This window comes from Choloepus didactylus, chromosome 1 (genome assembly GCF_015220235.1).
Source record: "Choloepus didactylus isolate mChoDid1 chromosome 1, mChoDid1.pri, whole genome shotgun sequence".
Classification (NCBI taxonomy): Eukaryota; Metazoa; Chordata; class Mammalia; order Pilosa; family Megalonychidae; genus Choloepus; species Choloepus didactylus.
Window position 1 is genome coordinate 184,616,530 of NC_051307.1, and position 22,261 is coordinate 184,638,790.

Below are 22,261 nucleotides of genomic sequence, written 5' to 3' on the forward strand. Positions count from 1 at the left end.
CTGTCTTGCCTGTGACCTTGTCTTATGAGGGAAGCTGCCAATCTGTGGTATCAGTGGACCCTGGATCCAACTGGCTGGGGCAAAGACTGCATTGTCAGTAGGCTAGACATATGGGAAGTCTGAGGTCCGTGAAGGGGCCTGGTTCCTGGGCTCAGCTAATACGGAAGTGTTCCAGTTTGCTAAAGCTGCCAGAATGCAAAATACCAGAAATGGATTGGCTTTTACAACAGGGGTTTATTTGTTCACCAGTTTACAGTTCTAAGGCCATAAAAATATCCCAATTAAGGCATCAATAGTATGATACCTTCTCTGAAGAAAGGCTGATGGCATCCAGAGTTCCTCTCTCACGTAGGAAGACACATGGCCGGAGTCCACTGGACCTCTCCCGGGTTTAGCTTCTGGTTTCAGTGGCTTTCTGCAAAATGTCTCTGGGCTTCTGTCTTTCCTCCTCTCTCTCAACTCCTGTGCATCCTTGCTTATTTCCCCCAGGGCGTTTCTCTCTAAGTGTTGGGGGTTCCTCTCTTAGCTTCTCTGGGGCAAACTCTGGATTTTATCTCTTAGCTTCTCTCCTTGTTCTGGTTTCAATGGTTGCCTCCAAAATGACTCTGGGCATTTTCTCTCTTAAGTGTCTCTGAACGCTCTTCAGAATGTCTCTGCCTTTTATCTGCTCATCGAGGATGCCAGTAAACTAATTAAGACCCACTTTGAATGGGCAGGGTCACGTCTCCATGGAAACAACCTAATCCAAAGGTCCCACCCATAATAGGTCTGCACTCACTAGAGTGGATTAAAAGAATGTAGGCTTTTCTGGGGTACGTAATAGATTCAGACCAGCACAGGGAGCTCCTGTGGAGAGTGTGATGTGAGATTTGCTCAGTTCTGGAGCATGTGGCAGGGACCGGAGCAGAGAGGATACGCATTGTGGGTCCAGGGGGCCACAACCCAAGCCCACCAGCACTCCCTGGAGCCCCATCACAAGGTGATCCAAGTGGGTGGCTGATGCCTGCAGCTCACAGAGTCCGGCCTCCCTGGGGCACCTGCCTTGCCATGAGTTTTCCTTTCATTTCCTCACCTCAGCACTAGATAAAGGTGCCTTATAAAAGAAACAAGCAGTTAAATAGGAGTTCTGAAGAACTGTCCATTAGGAAAAGGTTTATGTGGCTGCTCAGCCTCTGGAGAGCAGGAAGTCAAGGGTGTCTGAAATTCAGGCAGGGGAAGATTTAAAATGAAATTAAGCTGAGGTGTGGGGCTGCTAAACCATTAGGATTAAGCTGGCTTGAGTTTGAGCTGTAAGGAGCCAGTCTTATCTGAGAGTAAGATTTTTCACTCCTTTTTCTGCTCACAAAGGATCTTTGTTGGACTTGTAGAAGTGTACCGTATCAGACATATTTCCAGGCATCACCAGGTCTTAGAGGCACTCCCCACATCCCCCCAACAAGTTGATCAAAACAGCTTGGGTTGTTTTCCAGAAAATCCTGGTCCTCATTGCTCCAGAATGTTCCTTGATTTCTTTGAGCAGAGTTGGACAAGTTGTGTTCCACCCACCCTGCACCTGAGATTCTGAAAGGCAGCAGCCAATAGCTGCCCCTCTGTGGCCCACCTGTGGCTCCATTCAGATTCCGGTTCACTTGACTGCGTCAGGCCTTCTCCCCCAAGGCTCTGCACCCGTGTTTGCACTGGTGATTTTAGTGAATGTAGGACCTAGGCACTTGGTCTGGCTGTGGTCGGAACGTGAACTGTTGTACTTTCACTCAGTTCATCGGAAGGACCCAAAAATAGTTGTCTACTCTTGGATAAAGCCCCTATAGCGTCACACTGCCCAAATTGCTTCTTAAACAGAAATATTACTTTAAGATTTCCTTTCTGGAAATAAAAATAACAGTTTCCTAATTTCCACTTGTGCCCTTATGGTAAGAGTGATGACCGCAAATCTCTTCAATTCTTTTTTTCACTTTCTCTCTCCTCTCTTTATGACTGTTAGTTATTTCTCTGAGCTTATTTGGGCATTATTATTATTTTTTTAATTTTACCTTGGAAAATTTCAAATATATACAAAAGGAAGAGCGATTAGCACAATGGGCCGTCGTGTACCCATCACCCAGCGGCAACAGTCACCAACAAACAGCCGGTCCTTGTTGAGCCACACTCCCTCCCCACTCATCGCCCTGTCTTCTTTTTATCTCTTTTTTTTTTTGAGAAAAAAATGTCCATGTATAGTGGAAGCCATAAATAAAACAATGGAAAGTAGATCCCCATATGATTTTTTTAACAGCTTTATTAATATCACATCATAAAGGTTACTCATGGTCAGTGTGCAAGTAAATGATTTTTAGAAAATTTACAGAGTTGTGCAACCATCACACAAGCCAATTTGAGGCCATTTCCATCACTCCCCAAAGATCCTGCATGCCCATTTGTTCCCATATTTTCATTGTGGAGCAAATCCTGTGGTGTGTTTTACCTCATTCATAAATAATTCAGCAGGTGTGTAAACTGCTGGGCTTTTTATTTACTTGTCATGGTAGCACCTGGTTGGGCATTTCTTCTTCTACTTATAACTGAAAGCAAACCCCTGCATTCAGTGCTGCCTCTCTCCAAGAGAGCCCAAGAGAAGATGATGACAAAAAAGATATTGTACTTGGCCTCCTGGCCATTTTACACTAAGGGATTCAGCGCAACAAATTCAGTTCTACAAATACTATTGAAGGCCTACTATGTGCTAGGCACTAGGGATACAATGAGTTGATTGTGGTTCCTGCCATGTGTATATAACCTGGTAAAAAAAACTATGTATATACTGGCATGAGGATAGATCAACAAAATAGAATTGAGAGCCCAGTAATGAGCTCTCATATCTATGGTTAGCTGATTTTCGACAAGTGTGCCAAGACCATTCATTAGTGGGGAAAGAATGGTATTTTCAACAAGTGGTTCTGGGAAAACTGAATCTCCACATAGAAATAAATGAAAGTGAACCCCTACCTCAAACCATACACAGAAATTAACTTAAAATGGATCAACAGTCTAAATATAAAAGCTAACTTTATAAAACTCCTGGAAGAGAGCAAAGAGAAATATCTTCAGGACCTAGTGTTAGGCAATGGATTCTTTATATTATTATTATTATTATTATTTTATTTTTCCTTTATCAGAGAAGTTGTGGGTTTACAGAACAATCATGCATGAAACACAGGATCACCAGACATAAACACAGGATCACGCAACACACCACCAACACCCTGCATTGGTGTGGAACTTTTGTTACAATTGATGATAGTACAGTTTTATAATTGTACTATTAATTAAAGTCCATGGTTTAACATAGGGTTCACTGTGTAATGTAGTTTCATGGATTTCTTTTTAATTTTTAAAACTTTTTATTCTGTTACCATATACACAATCTAACATTTTCCCTTTTAATCATATTCAGATATGTATTTTACTGCTGTCAATTACATTCACAATGTTGTGCCACCATCACCACCATCCATGACCAAAACATCTCCGTCATTCCAAATAGGAATCCTGTACATTTTAATCCTTAACTTGCCATTCACTATTCCTACTCCATCCCCTGGTAACCTGTATTGTAGATTCTGACTCTTAAGAGTTTGCTTAATCTAATTGTTTAAAATCAGTAAAATCATACAATATTTGTCCTTTTGTGTCTGGCTTATTTCACTTAACATGCTGTCTTCAAGGATCATCCACGTTGTCACATGTATCAGGACTTCATTCCTTTTTATGGCTGAATACTATCCCATTGCATGTATATATCACATTTATTTTTCCATTCATCAGGTGATGGACATTTGAATTGCTTCCATCTTTTGGCAATTGTGAATAATGCTGCTATGAACATCAGTGTGAAAATACCTGTTTGAGCCCCTGCTTTCAATTCTTTTGGGTATATACCTATGTTCTGGTTTCCTAAAGCTGCCAAAATGCAGTATACCAGAAATGAATTGGCTTTTTCAATGGGTATTAATTAGGTTGCACATTTACAGTTCAAAGGCCATGAAAATGTCCAAATTAAGGCATCAAGAGGTAGATACCTTCTCTGAGGAAAGGTTGATGGCAGCTGGAGCTCCTGTGTCACATGGAAGGCACATGGTTGGCTCTGCTGAAGTTTCCCCTAGTTTAGCTTCTGGTTTCAGTGGCTTTCTCCAAAATGTCTCTGGGCTCCTGTCTCAGCTCCTGTGGATCCTTGCTTGTTTCTCCCAGAGCATATCTCTGTAAGCATGCGGGGGTCCTCTGTTAGCTTCACCGGGGCACTGTGGGCTTCATCTCTTAGCTTAGCGTCTCCAAACTTCTTTCTGTCTGCATCTCCAAGAATCTGGGCCTGTGTCGGCTCTGAGCTCTCTTAGGGACTCCAGTAAACTAAGACCCACCTTAATTGGTGAGGTCACATCTCCATGGAAATAATCTAATCAAAATATCCCACCCACAATAGGTCTGCCCCCACAAGATTGGATTAAACAGAACATGACTTTTCTGGGGCACATAGCAGTTCCAAACCAGGACAACCTATAAATGGGATTGCTGGGTCATATGGTAGTTCTATACTTAGCTTTCTGAGGAACCATCAAAATGTCTTCCACAGCAGCTGTACCATTTTACATTGCCACAAGCAATGAATGAGTGTTCCTATTTCTCCATGTCTTCTCCAACACTTATTTCCCCTTTTCTTCAAAGAAGTTATTCTAATGGCTCTGAAAATATTATCTTGTGGTTTTGATTTGCATTTCCCTAATGACGAAGTTCAGCATTTTTTCATGTGCTTTCTGGCCATTTGTGTATCTTCTTTGGAGAGATGTCTATTCAAGTCTTTTGCTCATTTTTTAATTGGATTTGTTTTTGTTTTTAAGTTGAGGGATTTCTTAATACTGGATATTAAACTTTTATTGGATATGTGGTTTTCAAATATTTGTCCCAATGTGTTTGTTTTCTTTTTACTCTCATGATAAAGTCCTTTGAGGAACAAAAGTTTTTTATTTTGATGAGGTCCCATTTATCTATTTTTTCTTTTGTTCTTGTGCTTTGTGTGTACAGTCTAAGATACCATTTCCTAACACAAGGTCCTGAAGATGCTTCCCTATGTTTTCTTCTAGGAGTTTGATAGTTCTATCTCTTACATTTAGGTCTTGGATCCATTTTGAGTTCATTTTTCTATATAGTGTGAAGTAGGGATCCTCCTTTTTTGCAAACAGATAGACAGACACATAGATGGAAAGAATGTTATAATGTGGCAAAATGTTAAAAAATGGTAAATCTGGATATCTTGGCAGTGGGTATATTAAGGTTCTCTGTATAATTTTTGTATTATGCAACTTTCCTGTAAATTTGAAATTATTCCAAAATAAAGGTCTTGTTAAAAAATAAAAAACTGTGCACACAGTTAGGAGGTTGTTAGGCTGAGAAGCTCTTTGCTGCATGTGTGCTTAGTGGCCAGCCTGTCGCTAATAAAGCATGGCTCTGGCCTGATGGCCATCTGAATGTGTGCACATAAATGTTACACAGCTTTCTTGATGACCCCTTGCTACTTGGTTTAAAGCTCTTGTTGTCTCAGGATAGGCAGGAGCAGAGTGAATGTGTGGGTCTGATCCTGTGTGTAAAGGTAGGGACCACTCCAGGTGATGGTTTCACATTCCATTTCTCACCTGTCTAGCTTTCCCCTGTAGACATAAGCAGAGCATAGGCAGGGGTATGTCCCAGCACAGTGCCTGAACATAGAAGGCCTTCAGAAAACAGATATAAAACTGCATGCATGTGTTCATTTATTCATTCAACAAATATTTATGTAGCGCCTGTATACAATTCAGGGCCCCTGGTGCTGGGAAACGACAGTGAACAAAACAGATTAAAGCCTTCATCATTGTGGGGCCAACATCCTGGGATGACAGACAATAGACAATTGTAAACAGGTAAAATAGCTTGTCAGGCAGGGACAAGGGCTGTGAAGCAGAAAAATAGAATGATTGGCTTCTACAAATGATAAAATATTCATCTTTCCAAAAAGCAGTTTAAAACTATATATATGGTGAGATCCAATTTTTGAAAAGGAAAAATAATACTTATGTGCTTAAAATGTACATATGTGTAATGAAATACCTCCAGATGCCTGGGTGGTAGGTATCTTTGAGAAATGGGATTATGGATCATTTCTGTTTTCTTTAATAGACATTTGCATGTATTAGATTTCTATATGCAAGTAGAACAAGTATTAATTGTATAATTAGAGTAATACTTTTTTTAAGCAGGAGAGTCCACCTGCACAACATTTCTAACAGACCACCTTTCTGAGTTGGAGTCCCAGAGTCCCATTTCCCACCAGGAGGGAGTCTGAGGCAGGGCAGGGCTTCCCTTCTGCCATCCAGAGTCCCAGGGGCCATTCAGTGCTCTTTCCGAGTGGGGACAGGACAGAGACTTCAAGGGCTCGACTGTAAACGGAGGCCAGAAGCCAGTAGAGGGGTTATGAAGAGAAACAAGTAGGTCTTCCAGGTGGTATAGCACAGGGGTTAGGACCAGGGATGTTGAGGCAGCATGTTGGGGTCTCAGTCTGTCTTCTCAGCCTGGCTGTGTGACTGAGAGCAATTTACTTAACCTCTCTGTGCCTTGTTTCCTCATCAAAGGAGGATGATAATTATAGTGCTTACCTCCTAGGGTTATTGGAAGGATGAATTAGTTAAAAATTATAAAGCACTTAGCAGTGCCTGGCATGTAGTAAGCACTCACCAAGAAGATAGCAGTCATCAAATCAGGAAACATCACAGACTGTGCCGGAGAAAATGTGACAAAAAGGAAACCCACATGTGAATCGAGAGTAGACGCAGCTGTGGGGGGTGCTGGATATGACCTACCAGCCAAGCCTTTGTGGTCTTTTCATGGGCTTTTCCCTTCATCCCTTTCTTCTCCCCATGAGGCCCCATGAATCTGTCCCTTCTCTCTTGCTGCCTCCACTTGGGTTGGACACATTGAAGGCCAGCTGCTGAGCACGAAAGTGATTCAGATTTCCATGTTGGGAAAGTTACTGAATTTAAAGAAACCTTAGAGGAAGGAGGGGTATCTCTCATCCCCATGGAGGACTGATGGGCTTGGGTCTGGTTCTTTGCAGCCCCTCCTGCCACCACCTTCTTGCATGCCCCTGTGGAACTCTTCTTTGTTCCTGACTTGGGTGTAGACTCCCCCACCCTGGGGGGGATTTGGGGGCACACTCAAGCCACTGAGGCACAACAGCCCACACTGGCTTCTCATCGCCATCCCTCTGGAATATACTCTCTCTTTATCAGTTTTGGGATTCAGGGAGACCTGGATTTGCTTCTTGGCTCCACCACCCACCATCTGTGTGACCTTGGGCAAGTGACCCACCTCGGGTTCTCCCTTTCCTCATTCCTGTGAATTGGCACAGGGCCACCTGCTGTGCTCAAGGATTAACTGGGCTAATGTCACACTGCCTGGTACCCACCAGGTGGTCAGTAGAGGGTTGTGATGGCTGCCTCTGTTGCTTCCTCACCCCCACGGGGATCTGCATCTCCTACCCTGGCTTGGCCAGGGCTTCCTTCACCCCTGGGGGCTTCCCACACCACTGACTAGTGACACCCTCCTGTCCATTCCTCTCTGTCCTGCTCAGTTTTGCTGACACACGTCCACTAGCCTGTGTTGAGGCCGCAGCCTCCATGAGGGCAGGTGGGGGCATCGCTGCCTTAGCAACAAGAGCCCGTCGTGCTGAGGAGTGGGGATGCTGCAGCCAGCCTGCCTGGGTTCAGGCCCTGGCTCCGGGGACTCACTAGTTGTGTGGTTGGTGCAGATTGCTTACTGTCTCTGTGCCTCAGCTTCCTTTTATTATAACATGAGAATAATACCTTCATCGTAGGTTGTTTTCAGGATAACATGGACAAATACACGTAAAACCCTTAGAGTTTGGTACCCAGTGAGATTCGGTTGATATTCATTACCACTTCTGCTCTTATCATCCCAGCCACTGTGCTGATCACCCACAGCAGACGCCGTCTTCTGGGGGCTCAATGCACACGTTCCCTGAGGTGCCTCCACGTTGTCTCAGCTGTCCTTGGTCCTCTCTGATGACCCACTCCCCCAGCCCTGTCCCCTAGGGGTCTCCTCAGGGAGTGACCATCCACAGCCCTGCCTTTCCCCTCTCACACATTAATTGCAGGAGTGAGAGGAGGAAGAAGCTCTTTTTATTGTTTAAAAGTTCATCTAGTGGCCAAAGAGACAAGAAAATTGAGTCAAATATTGAAAGAGAAACAAGCTAAAGAAACCATTGCTTGCCACCAAGTTTGCTATGTAATAAATGTCGGTGGTGCCTCTCGCCCTTTTTGGTGCAGCGACCTCTTTGAAAAGCTCAGGTTTCTAGCCCACTCTTCCTAACTGTGATCCCTGACAGACTTTCCAGTGACGAACAGCGGTGATGTGGATGAAGGGATTGTTGCACAGGCCTCCCATCTAGGCTGTGTCAGTTCTGGAAATCATTTGGGATGAGGGGGGCGTGGCCTGGCCTGAGTAACAGGCAGAGGATGTTCCGGCTCCATCCCAAGCTAAGAACATGTATCAGAAGCCCTACTTATATCATGAGTGACAGGCCTCTGGGGCATTGATGAGACCAACTGTCTCATCTGCCAACTGTCAGGGAGGCCGAGAGGCCTCCAAACCTCATTCATCCAGCAGGCTGTCACACCCTCTCTACATGCCCAGCATTGTGCCAGGCCCTGAAGTAATGTTCAGTGACAAAGCACAGTCCTCTTCTCAAGAAACATGAAGCCAGTAGTAGGGCAGGAGGTGTGTTGTTAAAAATGTAATGGAATGTCGTGGAGCTGTCCCGGAGGATGGCAGAGTGACCCCAGGAACCATTCATTCAGCCAGTGCGGAACTGGGTGCCTCCAGTGTGCAGGGAGACGGACAAGTGTCCCTGTCCTCCTGGGGCTTGCAGTGCTGTTGGGGAGAAGGATAATGAACAAGTCAACCAACAACACATACAGATATTACAGATCGCAAAGGTACCTCACAGTGGAAGTCGGGGGGACCCTGCTTGGGGGCAGCGTGGTGAAGGAACTCCAAGGAGCCCGCCGTGCCCAAGCAGCAGAGGGAGCAGGAAGCAGAACTTGCAGCCCATTTGGGCCTTCCAAAAGGATTCTGACCTGATTTGAGAGTTTTGGGAAACTACTGAAGGATTTTAAGACTGTAATGTGTTTCAACAATTGATGACAATTGCTCTGTGGACAGTGGATTGGAAATGAGCAGGTAGGAGTTTGTGTTAAAGGCGACATTTCAAACCACTGGGGATAGGCTGGGCTGCCCAGCAAATATTGTTAGAACAATCGATGGACTGTTTGGTTAAAGTTAGAACCCTGCTGTGTGTCCTAGTTCAGCCATCTACAAAAATAAATGCTGCAAGAGCCAAAAAAAAAAAATTTTTTTTTTTAAATGGACTATATGTTTCTTTTTAATGGAAAAGCCTATTCATTTATAATTTTGGGGGGGAGAGCAAAACCTAAATCCCAGAAGCCAAGAAATGATATTTAGAATGACTGCATAAAAATTTTGAACTTCTGATAACAAAATAAAATAAAGGCAGTGATAGAATGAGAGAATATATTTGCAATAGGTTGATAGGACATGCGTTAATTCAGAATTTAAGGAGTTCTTAAAATCAATAATAAAAATACAAACAGGAGAAAAATAGGCCATATATATGAACAAGCAGTAACCAATAAACATGTGAGAAGATAGTCAACCCAGTAGTAATTGGGAAAATGAAAATTAAAATATTTCCATTCTTTTTAAATAATGATAATAATCTGTGTTGGCAAGATTCCCTGTTCAGGGAAGCATATCTGTTCTGAATAGCAATTTGACAGTGAACATCAGAATCTTAAATGTGTATTTGCTTTCACCCTGTAATTTCTTTTCTAGGAATCTTTTGGAAATATTCACACATAAAGAAGTATGTACAAGAATATTCTTTGCAGGATTGTTTGTATTGTAAAAACCTGGCAATGTGCTGGATGTCCATCAGTAGAAGACTGTTTAAGTCAGTGGTTCTCAATCAGAGACAGTTTTGCCCCCAGGGATATTCAACAATGTTGAGGAAGATTTTTGATATCACAACTGGGGAGGGACTTGTAGTATCTAGTGAGTAGAGGCCAAGGATGCTGCTAAACATCCTACAGTGCACTGGATAACTCTCCATGGCAAAGAGTTATCCAGCCCCAAATATCATCAGTGCTGAGGCTGAGGAAACGCTGGGTTAAATAAAGCTACAGCCATATTAGGGAATACTGTGCCACCATTTAAAAGAAAAAGGTAGCTCTATATGGGTGACATTAAAGAGCTCCAAGACGTGTCGTAAAAAGTTGCTTTTTAAAAAATGTTATCTTTATAAGCAAACAAAATTTTAAAACCCTTAATATTTATTTCCCCTCCTCACTGCTACCAATTTCTTATGTGTCCTTTCAGACATATTCCCAGCATAGGAAGCATCAAATCTGGTTTTTAATCCACTGCCAGGTGACTTTGCTATATGGTGAGAGTCAGAAACCAGTGCCTTAGCCAGTTGCTTCCAGGCCTGGATCTGAGGTCCCTGATAAAATGTTTTCTATATCGTTCCCTCTCTTGGGGTTTTTTATTGCATTTTTATCTTTGGATACAAAACAAAACTGTGTATGGGGGGTGGGAGTGGGGAGGGCCCTGTCGAGAAAAGCTGCTGGTGGTGAGTGGTTTGGGGCCTGGGGGGAGCAGCCAGGCGGGGGCTCTGTGAGCAGCAGGGGAATTAAACTGCACAAGGGCTGTTTTATGGTGATGATGTAGTAGAGGCTTGAACCGGAGGCAGGGGTAGATTTCCCTACACCCCAGTGAAGAACGCAGCCAAAGTTGGGAACATATGAATTCCTCTGCCTGCCTGCCCACTGGCAAGCCAGGTCATTTATGGGCCAGCTTGCATTTACGAATGCGGTTTCCACTCACTAAGTCCTCTACTTCTATGACTTTCTGAACAAGCCTGGCGTGTCATCTCCTGGGCTCTTCCAGAGAGCCTTTTAGGGTTGGGTCTAAGACCTTTGATGTTGGCTTTCATCAGTTACTTCCCCTCCTCCTGCCTGACTCTCTCACTGAAACATGATTCCAAGGTCAGAGGACAAAATGTGCAGGAGGGTGGGTTTGGGAGAGCTGCTGCACCCAGCCAGGGTTCTCAAAAACCAAAGGGATCTGGTGCCATCTTCAGCCAGACATGGGCATGTTCAGTGGCCCAGACTTGGGTGGGGAGGGCAGGAAGCAGGCCCGCTGAGGGAATGCTCCGGGGAACAGGCTGCAGGCACCCCATGGCAGGGCCCCCAGACGCCTGGAGGCCTCTGCTGCCCAGCTTTGCCTCAAGTATTCTCCAGAAATTGTGCATCTTGGACTTGCGTTTATTCCTTGTGGGTTGCTCACCCAGGCTGAGCAGCAAGGCCTGCAGGCTGCCGGTGCCTTGGCTGTGCGTGTCCACTGGAGCAAGGACCGAACTGGTTTGATTCCGAAGTTCTCAGGAGACAAGTGTTTCTCTCAGGTGATGTCAGATGGCTCCATCCCCTGTGAAATCGAAAGCCACAGCTCCATTCATAGAAATCATCTCTTCTTTCTAGTAAGAATTCTGATAGAATGGAAAATGAGGGACCGTGAGGTTAGAAAGAACAGTTTGGGGGAGGAGGGGATGTTTCCAATCTGGGGTGTTTCGATGACTCAGTCCTGTGGCTGGTCTGTGAGACACTGGCTTTGAGTTGAGTGTCCTTATAACCATTACTTTTAAACCCCTGGACATTTTTTTAAGGGCATTTGAGCCCATGGAACTTTTTTTTCCCCAAAACAAAAATTCCCCCTTCTCCTGGATATTTTCATGACAGTACAATATAAAATAAACCTTTATGAGATGGGTGAGAAGGTGCCTTAACAGTTAGTCCTTTAGACAGTATCACATTTAAGTTGCTCTAAAGGAGAACACATGTGTCTTCAAGGAGTCTCCCAGCCGTCCCTCATGCTGAAATCAGAATTCTAAACTCAGGTGTGTTTGTTGATTTGCTTTTCTAAAGGGCAAGTGTGGAACAAAAAGAGGTCCTGAGGGGACACGCAGGAAAAGAAAACACCCCAGGGCCTTTTCTCCAATATTTTCTTGTTCTTTCTTCCTTCTGCTTCACTTTTCCAGTTGCCCTTCAGGTTTTGACCTGAATGACTCAGGAGTCCCCCAAAATTTATAGAAGTTTCTTATAGGCCTTAGAAGAGTTCCTGAAGTTAGGTGTCAGTCAAATCTTTTTTTTTATAAGTGCTCTAGCTAAGAAGCTGACTATTTGAAGTAGGAATGAATGAATCCTTAGGCAAAAAGAAAGTGTTTAGTACCTTGCATAAGTGTACACCATCTTCTGTATAAATTAGACTCTCTAAAATCAGACTTTCCTAAGGAAAGGTACATAGTAGGCAGCCCTAGGTCGAGTGGACAGAGCTAATGAAGTCGAATTTCCCAAGCACATTCTCCAGAGAGGTTTAACATGGTGTGTGGCAGGGCTGTAATGCACTTCCTGCTGCATAGCACTCAGCTGTGGGAGCCCAAGGGAGGCGTCCTACCCAAGCCCCTTTTGTTCATAGGGAAACTCCAAAATCCCTGTGTCGCCATAAAAAAGATCTGACTGTATCACGGATGAAAAGTTCTAAAAATTATTTTAATCTTTGCTTTTGCAAAGAGCCTCTCCAGCTAAGAATCATACTGCATAATCACAAACGATTGCATGCCAAGACAGGCCCTGAGTAAAAATATCCCAGTGCACGAGGGGGTCAGTGCAGGAGTGGGGAGACCCACAGACTTGCCCAGATCGATGAGGCCTGGAGATGGGGCCTAATGAGGCAGCGAAGCCCTGCTGTTGAGCACACTCCCGGGAGAGGCAAAGGCATCTTAAGGCATGAATCATTATTTTACCATGGCTGGTGGGCTTGAGAGGAACTGAGAAAATGAAAATACTCATGTTGCTCATTAGCAAAGGGAAATACGCAAATGTTGAGGGTCCCTCTGTGTCTGAGCCACACTCTTCTGTTTTCATCTGTTATGCAAAACAGTCTTCATGCCCACTTTAAGCTTCAAGGCAAGAGTTCTTTTCCAGCTGTTGTACTGATTACTGAGGATCTTGATAGTTAGAAATGAGGGGCTTCAGCCACATTTACCAGAGTTAGATTCATTTTGAAATTTTTCTACAGTAGGGTTTCCCAAGAGCAGCAGTATTGACATTTGATGCCAGATAGTTTGTTATGAGGGCTGTCCTGTGCACTGTTCAGCTGCATTCCTCACCTCCAGCCACCAGATGCCAGTAGCACCCCATCACCCCTACAAGTCCTGCCAACCAAAAATGTCTCCTGACATTGCCAGATGTCTCCGGGGGGAGCAAAATCACATACACACACAGCTGCTTTGAAAATCACTATTCTATTGGAAAAGAGGCAATACAAAATCATCTTTGTCCTAAATTAATTGTGCTTTTAAAATAGATCCTAAGGTTTTACATGCATTGAACACCTCTGTGTTATTTGTATGTTCTCTCTGTGGCAGGGACATGGTTTTACTCTCTTTGAGGGGCCTTCACAAAAAGAATCTGCTCTTCCTTCGTCCAGTCTCCTCTCTTGTCCTAGTATATGTTGCCAATAAGATCCACCTGATCTGGTCAGTCTTTTCATTCATTCATTCACTCATTCAGTGACACACTTAGTGAGCCCTGCCCATATGCTCCAGTGAGGTGAGCAAGCACAGCCTCTGTACCAGGATCCCCATCTTTGATAACACATCCCCTTTCTCAGCGTGTTTCAGGATGAGGGCTCACACTTTGGGGAGGCCCAGCTACATCTGCCATGGAAGAGCATAGTCTGAGTCAGGCAGGCCTGTGTTCTAATCACACCTCTGTAGACTGCAAGCTGGGGAGCCTTGGACTAATTATCAAGACTGTTGGCCTCGGTTTCCCTTCTGGAAATGGGGATATAATATCACCTGCTTGTAGGGTAGAACTTGTGAGCCCTCAATAAGATCATCTGTGTCATGCCCCAGTAAATGGTAACATGTTGTCCGACAACTGGTAAGTTGTAATGCATGTACTGTCACCTTTACAGGTCAAAAACAGTCAAATATTGGCAACATTATACAGTTTGACCTAATACGTAAACCGCAGGTCCAGTGTCACACTGAACTTCCCTGTTTGCTTTGTGGCAGTCCAATAAATAAATGAAATGATTCTGCTTTGTTATTTTTCTATACTCCTGCCTCCCCTCTGAGGCTGCATCCTGCCGGCACAATATAACAAACTTCAGGGGGGACCAAGTCAAGCGCCCAGTCCTGCGCGCTGATAGCCAGCCTGCATTTTCAAGGCCTGCACTTCTAGATTACAGAGCTACATGAAATTGCACTCTTCCAAACTTCCAGCCAGTTACTGAGGAAATCACCTGAACTGTAGCAGACCCTCAATTTGGCTCTTGGGGGAAGTTATTTGGTTTGTTTTTTGTTGTCATTTGTGCTTTTGTGGTTTTGTTGATGCATGTTCCATGGGTGCCCTCTGGGGGAGAAAGTTCTCTGATGTCTCTGCTTTTTTGTCCAGGTCACTCTGCTGATTGCCTTCATCTGCGTGAGGAGCTCTCTGTGGACGGACTACAGTGCCTACAGCTACTTTGAAGTGGTTACCATTTGTGACTTGATCATGATCCTTGCCTTTTACCTGGTGCACCTCTTCCGCCTCTACCGTGTGCTCACCTGTATCAGCTGGCCCCTGTCGGTAAGGAAGTGGCCGGGCACACTCGCTGCTCCTCTGTGTGGCCTGCGAAGGGAGGGTCTGGTGCAGAAGTCGGGATCTTAGCGGGGTGTCCAGGCTCCCCTCCCCTTATCCCCCACCCCACCTCCTTTGCCCCCAGCATCCTTTGCTGCTTCAGCCCTCCATTTCCCACTGTTTGGTGTACACCTCTACCTTACGTACTGCTGGTATCTAAAACTCACTTTTCATCTCTGAAAACACTGTGCCTCTTGCCTCAATGTTAATTTTCTCAAGAGACAGAAAAAGGGCATTTTGTGTGTGAGTTGAGAGGAAAAACATGGAAAGAAGGAGCCGATGTGGAGGATGAGGATTTATGCATCGTTAAGAATTGAAGGACAAGATTTGTTAGCTAAAAGGACTGATGGGCTGAGAAGAGAAATTAGAGGTTGCCGGGTTTTTACTCCTCAGTATTTATTTTGTAACAGCTTTATTGAGCTATAATTCACATACCATACAATTTGCCCAAAGTATACAATTCAGTGGTCTGTAGTATATTCACAGAGCTGTGCAACTATCACAGTCAATTTTAGCTCATTTTTATCACCTAAAAAAGGAAATTCCTCCTCCATAACTTTTATCTATTACCCTCCCTCCACGTCTTCATCCCCTCCAGCCCAACACAACCACTAATCTATTGTCTATCAATTTGCCTAATCTGGACATTTCAGATAAGTGGCATCCTATAATATATGGTCTTTTGTTGACTAGCTTCTTTCACTTAACATGTTTTCAGAGTTCATCTATGTTGTAGTATATATCAGTACTTCATTCCTTTCTATGGCCAGATAATATTCTGTTATATGAATATAGCATGTTATTTAGTCATTTATCAGTAGGTAGATATTTGGGTTCTTTCTACCTTTTGACTATTGTGACTAATGCTGCTATGAACACTCATGTACAAGTTGTTGTGTGGACATATATTTTCATTTCTCTTGAGGATATGTGTGGGAATGGAAAAGCTGGGTCACACAGTAACTCTTGTTTATCCAGTTGAGGGACTACCAGACTGTTTTCCAAAGCTGCTGCACTAATTTCCATTCCCGGAAACAGGGTGTGAGGGTTCCAATTTCTCCATATTCTGTCCAACACTTATCTGATTTTCTGGTTCTAGCCATCCTAATTGGGTATAAAGTAGTATCTCATTGTGGTTTTGATTTGCATTTCTCTGATGACTAATCATATTGAGCCTGTTTTCATGTACTTATTGGCCATGTGTGTATCTTCTTTGGAGAAATGTTTGTTTAGGTTCTTTGGCCATTTTTTATTTGGTTAATTTTCTTTTTATTATTGAGTTATAAGATTTTTTTATATATTCTAGATACAAGTTTAGAATACAAGTCCCTTATTAGAGACATTATTTGCAAATATTTTCTCTCATTCCATGGGTTGTGTTTTTACTTTCTTGGTGGTACAGAAATTTTTTATTTTGATGACATCTAAGTTATCTATTTTTTTGTTCCATTTCTTAATGCTTTTGGTGTCATAGCTAAGAATATTTTGCTAAATCCAAGGTCATGAAGATTTACCCCATGTTTTCTTCTAAGAGTTTTATACTTTTTGCTTTTACATTTAGGTCTTTGATTCATTTTGAGTTAACTTTTTTATATGGTGTGAGGTAAGGGTCCAACTTCATTCTTCTTCATATGGCTATCCAGTTGTACCAAGACCATTTGTTGAAAAGATTATTCTTTCTGCCATTGAATGGTCTTGGCACCCTTGTCAAAAATCTGTTGACCATAAATGTGAGGGTTTATTTTTCAATTTCATTGATCTATTTGCTTGTCCTTGTGCCAATACCACACTGTCTTGATTACTGTTGCTTTTTGTAGCAAGTTTTGAAATTGGGAAATGTGAGCCCTCCCACTTTGTCCTTATTTTTCAAGACTGTTTTGGCTATTCTGGAACCCTTGTAGTTCCATGTGAATTTTAGAATCAGCTTGTCAGTTTATAAAAAGAAGTCAGCTATAACTTTGTTTTTAATGTCTTATGGGAGCAGAGAGGAGGAATCATTCATCTTTCCTTAAAAAGGACAGAGGAGGTGCCCAGTCTTGGCAAACAAACAAACAAAAAAAAAAAAACAGGAATTATGTTGAATCTGTAGATCAGTTTGGACAGTGTTGCCTTCTTAACTTTAAGTGTTCCTGTCCATGAACATGGGATGTTTTTCTATTTATTTAGCTCTTCTTTAATTTCTTTCATTAATGTTTTATAGTTTTCATGTGTATACATTTTGTACTTCTTTTGTTAGATTTATTCTGATGTATTTTGTTCTTTTTGATTATTGTAAATGGAATTATTAATTTCATTTTTGGATCGTTAATTGTTAGTGTGTAAAAATACAACTGATTTTTCTGTATTGATCATATATCCTGCAACTTTGCTGAACTCATTTCTAATAGTTGTTTTGTTTGGTTTTTGGTTTCTGCTTCTTAGGATATTCTATATATCAGATCATGTCCTCTGAGAAGAAACAGTTTTAATCCTTCATTTCAGTCTAGATGCCTTTTGTTTCTTTTTCTTGCCTAAATTTACCTGATTAAAACCTCCAGTACAATGTTGAATAGAAGTGGCAAGAGCAGACATCCTTATCTTGTTGCTGATCTTAAGAGGGAAGCATGTAGTCTTTCACCATTAAGTATGATGTTAGCTGTGAGTTTTTCATAGATGCCCTTTGTTAGGTTGAGAAAGTTCACTTGGTTCCTAGTTTGTTGAGTGTTTTTATCATGAAAGTGTTTTGGATTTTTTCAAATGCTTTTTCTGCATTTATCAAGATGACTATGAACATAAAAGTCCATCAATAAACGAACAGAGAAATACATTGTAGTATAACCATGCAATAGAATACCATACAGAAGGTTAAAATGGTTTAACTACATCTATGGATAAATTGCAAAAACAAAGAAAAAAGCAAGTTTAAAATGGATCTGTAGTGTTAAAATACCACTTACGTGATTTAGAAACATACAATGCTGTGTATTATTTATGCATCCATATATATGTAGTAGAAATATAAGGATATAAAAGATACAAATCAACCTCCCAACGAAGGTTACCTTTAAGAGGGAGGGCGCTATGCTGGGGTCAGGAAGACAACTTTGCTGTATCTTCGTTTTGTTTTGTTTTTAATAGAGAAGCTGTGGGTTTACAGAACAACCATGCATAAAATACAGGGCTCACATGTATCACACTATTATTAACACCTTGCATTCATGAGGTACATTTGTCACAATTGAAGAAAGCACATTTTTACAATTGTGCTATTAATAGCCATGATTTAACTTAAGATTCACTGTTTGTGTTGTGCACATCCATGGATTTTTTTTTAATTTTTCTTTTAGTAACATATAACCTAAAATTTCCCCTTAAAACCACATTCAAATATATAATTCAGTACTGTTAATTACATTCACAATGTTGTGCTATCAACACCACCATCTATTGCCAAAACTTCTCCATAGTCCCAAATAGAAACTGTACATTTTAAGCATTAACCCCCCATTCCCTACTCCCACCCCATCCCCTGGCAACCTATATTCTGTTTATAACCATGAGTTTGATAATTCTAATTCTTTCAGATCAGTGAGATCATGCAATATTTTTCTTTTTGTGTGTGGATTTTTCAGTCAACATGATATCTTCAGGGTTCATCCATGTGGTCACATGTATCAGAATTTCATTCCTTTTTTAGGGCTGAATAAGATCCCATTGTGTCTATATACCATATTTTATTTATCCATTCATCAATTGTTGGATGTTTGGGTGGCTTCTGTGAATAATGCCACTATGAACATTGATGTGCAAATATGTGTTCGAGTTCCTGCTTTCAGATCTTTTGGGTATATACCTAGAAATGGGATTGCCAGGTCATATGATGATTCTGTACTTAATTTTCTGAAGAACTAACTTTTTGAGGAAAATGCTAAACACTTCCACAGTGGCTGCACTATGTTACATTCTCACCAGCAATAAATGAGTGTTCTTGTTTCTCCATATCCTCTTCAATCCTTGTAATTTTGTTTTTTTGATAGTAGCCATTCTAGTGGGTATGAAATGATATCTCATTCTAGTTTTGATTTGCATTTTCCTAATAGCTAATGATGTTGAGCATGTTTTCATTGGCTTTCTGACCATTTGTATAACTTTGGAGAAATGCCTATTCAAATCTTTTGCCTACTTTTTAACTGGGTTGTTTATTGTCGAGTTGAAGAATTTCTTTACATATTCTGGATAGTAAACCCCTATCAGGTATTTGGTTTCCAAATATTTTCTCCTATTATGTAGTATGTCATTTTACTTTCATGATAAAGTTCTTTGAGGCTGAAAGTTATTAATTTTGATGAGATTCCATTTTTCTATATTTTCTTTTGTTGCATGTGCTTTGAGAGTAAAGTCTAAGAAAGCATTGCCTAATACAATGTCCTAAAGATGCTCCCCTATGTTTTCTTCTAGAAGTTTGATAGTTCTACCTCTTATTTAGGTCTGTGATCCATTTTGAGTTAATTTATGTATATGGTGTGGGGTAGGGATCCACCTTCAGTCTTTTGCAAATGGAGATCCAGTTTTACCAGCACCATTTGTTGGAGACTATTCTTTTCTCAATTGAGTGGTCTTTGCCCCCTCAGTTTGATTCCATCAGTCTTGTTTAGGGTACCATGCTGTTTTTTTGTTTTTTGTTTTTTGTTTTTTTTTATTTCATAAAAGTCTTTTATTTTATAAATGGTATATAGTCCCAGAACTTAAACAAAACAAACAAATCCAACAACAACAAAAAGAAGTTATAGGGTAGGTGGTAGAGAGGAATTAGAACTGATCCTTTTTTCATATAATTCACTTCTCCTGCTTAATCAGACAGAGATATTCCATGTCAACAGAATAAAAAGCAATTCCAATTTCCCTTTTAATGCATAAAGGAATCAAGTCTTATGATGAGGAAGTATTTTCAGGTATCTTATATTAATGATAAAGAATGAGGGGTCATTATCCACATGGAAACACTGTACTTTGGTACAATAAAACTCAAAAACTGAATTCCTAAAACAACTAAAAATAGATAAATAAAAATTCTGCATGAACTGATTTCAGAGATGAAATGTCTTGACTAATTCAAAACGTATCAGTCCTCCCCCGGCCCCACTAAATTTCCTTAATTTATCTAGTTACATAACTGATTCTGCGACTTGTAAACAAACAGCCCCATTGCTTGACAATTCTGGATCTGTGGGTTTGTACTGCTATTTCCCTGTGGAGGTTTGAGAGCTGCATAATGATTTATTCTTTCCCCACCCCCTGCCTTCTTTTCCTATTTTGCTGCCTCTTTTTTTTTTTTTTCTTTTTTTTTTTCTTTTTTGCCTAAGTAGGTTAAAAAAAATCCAAGAGAACTAAATGTGAAAACAAACCTTGGTGCTACAGGATTGAAGCCACCAATTGAAACACCCTAGGAACGGGAAATACAGAATGCAAGGGTCTCATAGTGGGATTAACTCCCCAAAAGGAGACTTCTAATAGGTATTATTTTCAGCATCCCCTGGACTCCTAACCATATGCTTTTGTATAAGTAGCTTTGACTACCATGATTTCCCACGCATGAAACTCTCACTGGCTTCAAAGAGAGCGCTGCATGCAAAAGACACATGGGGGTGTAGTTCAGGAGGAGAATGGGGATAGTAGGCAGAATGTGGGTGAATTAACATTTTTGAGTTGGTGCCTAATTCCAGCGCTACCGTTCCATGGAGTGTTCCAGTTATAATCCTGACTCCTGGAAAATTAGAAGATTTCTGTATTGGTTATTAGATCTAACCAATTACCTAGAATTAAAACATGCCTAATTCCAATAGAGAGAAGTTAGATTCCCCATTGGCTCTTAGGTTGTGTGTTTAATTTATTTTAGATAGTGTACAGTAAGTCCAATTTATGATATGAGGTTTGGGGCATACATTTACTGGCACTTAGTGTTACTGATGGAATCTTTAGGAAACATTTTCCTTACATTATAATTTAATGCATTTAAAATCAATACAGAATAAGTTAAGCTTTTTGAGTTTGAAAAATTTAGAAAATTATTTGCTCTTAAATGAAGGACAACAAGGCCTTTAAATACCTTCATTGATTATATGAAACTTAGGTTCTCCTTTTGTGTTTGCTATTTTAGAAGACCTTTATTTCTAAATGCTTTCAAACCATTTTCTCTCCTATTTATCTCCTATTCCTCTACCAGTCTGGGCATTGCAAATTATTTCTATGCCAAAGAATCTCTTGGAACATTAGAGTCTAATCTACTAGTAGCTTTTCTTCTTTAAAAAGGGCTTGGAAGTATTCTATTAGCTGAATCAGGGCAGACATCAGGATCTTTTGAAATTACGAAAGTCTTTGAATGCTGTCTTGGGAGGTTTCCTTTTATTCCCAGGAATATAAGTAATCTGTGATGAAAGTATATTTGATGATCTCTATATAAGTTTACTTTTTTTAAAATCATTTTGTCCTAAGAATTTTTTAATAGTATATTCCCTAGGTTTACTTTTTTTTTTAAATCTTCATTTTAATGAGATATATTCACATACCATGCAGTCATACAAAACAAATCGTACATTCGATTGTTCACAGTACCATTACATAGTTGTACATTCATCACCTAAATCAATCCCTGACACCTTCATTAGCACACACACAAAAATAACAAGAATAATAATTAAAGTGAAAAAGAGCAATTAAAGTAAAAAAGAACACTGGGTACCTTTGTCTGTTTGTTTGTTTGTTTGTTTCCCCTATTTTTCTGCTCATCCATCCATAAACTAGACAAAGGGGAGTGTGGTCCTTATGGCTTTCCCAATCCCATTGTCACCCCTCATAAGCTACATTTTTATACAGTTGTCTTCAAGAGTCATGGGTTCTGGGTTGTAGTTTGATAGTTTCAGGTATCCACCACCAGCTACCCCAATTCTTTAGAACCTAAAAAGGGTTGTCTAAATTGTGCATAAGAGTGCCCACCAGAGTGACCTCTCGGCTCCTTTTGGAATCTCTCTGCCACTGAAGCTTATTTCATTTCCTTTCACATCCCCTTTTTGGTCAAGATACAGCATCATTTTGAAACAACATTTAATGACACAGAGATTAATTTGGCTTTGTAATAAGTTTTAAGATTGGGAAGTGTGAGTCCCTCAACTTTGTTCTTTTTCAAGATGGCTTTAGCTATTTCATATAAATTTACCCTTATGCTTCCACATAATTTTTTTTTAATTAAAGTGGTTTTATTCCCACACCATACAATCTATCCAATAGGTACAATCATTGGCTCTCATTTTAATCACAGAGTTGCACATTCATCACTACAATCAATTTTGGAAAATTTTCATTGCTCCAAAAAGAAAAAGCCCCATACCTCTTAAACCCCCCTATTAATAACACTTAGCATTGGTGTGGTACCTTTGTTACAGTTGATG

The 22,261-nt window shown here is 41.1% G+C and overlaps 1 protein-coding gene and 1 long non-coding RNA gene across 2 annotated transcripts in view; one reads left to right on the forward strand and one right to left on the reverse strand.

Moving 5' to 3' along the window:
- Window positions 1-22,261, forward strand: part of CMTM7 (CKLF like MARVEL transmembrane domain containing 7) — a 101,946-nt gene that overhangs the window by 40,322 nt on the left and 39,363 nt on the right. Inside the window, 1 exon segment of the mRNA XM_037825667.1 lies at window positions 14,613-14,786. Within this exon segment, the coding sequence (XP_037681595.1) occupies window positions 14,613-14,786 (174 nt within the window).
- Window positions 8,183-11,684, reverse strand: LOC119542082. Its single transcript, XR_005218415.1, has 2 exons — window positions 11,443-11,684; window positions 8,183-8,949 (listed from the first exon to the last, which is right to left on the reverse strand). It is a non-coding gene; the product is annotated as an uncharacterized LOC119542082 (long non-coding RNA).